We start from the raw sequence: 1,710 nt of genomic DNA, 5'->3' as shown, positions 1-1,710 counted from the left end.
TTAGAGTAACTTTCTACTTTAAATAATAAAGATAAATAGACTAAGAAACTTAGTTTATTTAATATTTATATAAATCTATATTTATCAGAATTTACTGCTAAATATATAATAATAATAAACTATAATATATTTAGAGAGAAATTAAAATATAGATAAATTAGTAATAATATACTAAAAATTAAACTATATTAATTTTAATTTTAGACTAGACTTGTTAGGCCCAGCCCAAGAAACCCGGCCCAACCCGGCCCAACCCGCCAAGAAATGGGCTGGGTTTGTGTATACAAAAGTCCATGCCGGGCCGGGTTATTGGCTACCCCGGCCCACGGGCCGACGGTTTAACCCATGGGTCATATACAGCAAGCCAGTGCAGCCAACTATGCAAATTGTGGAGATATATCAGACCATATCTAATTTTTAATACTAAAGTAGTTTAGTGCGAATACAGATATTAAGGCAGAAGCTACTAAAGATATAAGTAAATAAAATTCTAACTAAGTTAGAATATATAACTCTAAAGGAAAAACACTAAGTCTGATTAAAAGTCTAATGTTAGGTATTATATATCTGATAACCGGCAAGAGCACGATAATTTACAGCCTGAGCTCCATATCTTGACTGCCGCCGATAGCCTAAAGTCTCTGGTCCCTGTATATCATCTTCACTATTATCTTTATGGAACTGTGCATGCTTCTCCTCTATTAGTATTGAAGGCTAAATATCAGGTATTTCAGGGGTATCTTCATCTTTAATATAATTCTTGTCCAGTAGATTGAATAGATTCTCCTCAGGATTCCCAGAATCATCACTATCACTGATATATTCAAAGTGATCCTTATCACCCGGTTGTTTAAGGTAGTTATAGATATCTGATATATTATCACTCTCTTTCTTCTCAATTTGGCAGTCTTTTCTTAACTGAAAGCGATCTGCTATAAGAAGTATTATAAGTCCATGAATAGTTTTTGGATCAAGGCGGCTTCGGCGATAGTAACAGATATCATGACTGGTATTAAAAAGAGATTTAACACCAACTCCTGACACTGCAACTGATAAGAAGTTGCGGGCCATAATTGAGAGTATTGGAAACTGTTACTGGTTTAAATATCAATACTCTAAAATATCTTGAGAGACAGTGTCTATTCTAACTTAGTTAGAATTTAATATAGCAGTGAACTAAGAATATATCCTTATTTAAGTAGGTCTTAACTTCAGTAAATGAACTATCTTAGCAGGTTATGGTAATTCTTCTTTTCTTGATAAAATGCTGGCAGACTTGATTGAATTGTGATATCTGATATAATAGAGCTATATTAACAGTAATATAAGAATGTCTCTCCTTATAAAACTGGAAGATATTAATAAATTATTTCTGATAATAAGCTTCCCAGTTTATTCCTTCTCCCTTCCAAGAAGTAGTGATGAAATATTTGAGCTTAGAAGATAGATCTAAAATTGTTACAACAGCAAAGACATTACCTTGGGCATTATAAGTCCGGCTATAATAAGCACTTAACTTATAATAAGCAGTCTTAAGCCCCTGCTAAATCTGCTGTTTCCAAGTAAGTCATTTCCGCTTTAATGTCTCAATAGAGAGCTCCAGATGGGTAAAAAGGATATCATAAACAGTAAAAACACTCTGAGCTAACAGGCCGTGCTGGCAGGATAGAGCTAATGTCAAAAGATAAAATAGTACAAGAAGTTCACAAA

The 1,710-nt window shown here is 33.5% G+C and overlaps 1 protein-coding gene across 1 annotated transcript; it reads right to left on the bottom strand.

Moving 5' to 3' along the window:
- Nucleotides 1-420: 420 nt before the first annotated feature.
- Nucleotides 421-1,105, bottom strand: BDW43DRAFT_295724 (uncharacterized protein). Its single transcript, XM_032044093.1, has 2 exons — nt 810-1,105; nt 421-698 (listed from the first exon to the last, which is right to left on the bottom strand). Exons 1-2 carry the CDS (start codon nt 1,069-1,071, stop codon nt 553-555), a joined length of 408 nt encoding a protein of 135 aa, XP_031893645.1. The 5' UTR covers nt 1,072-1,105; the 3' UTR covers nt 421-552.
- Nucleotides 1,106-1,710: the final 605 nt, after the last annotated feature.

Source organism: Aspergillus alliaceus (assembly GCF_009176365.1).
Source record: "Aspergillus alliaceus strain CBS 536.65 unplaced genomic scaffold BDW43scaffold_158, whole genome shotgun sequence".
NCBI classification, from domain to species: domain Eukaryota; kingdom Fungi; phylum Ascomycota; class Eurotiomycetes; order Eurotiales; family Aspergillaceae; genus Aspergillus; species Aspergillus alliaceus.
Note: the sequence above shows the minus strand (reverse complement) of the source record. Positions and strands in the feature narration are given on the sequence as shown.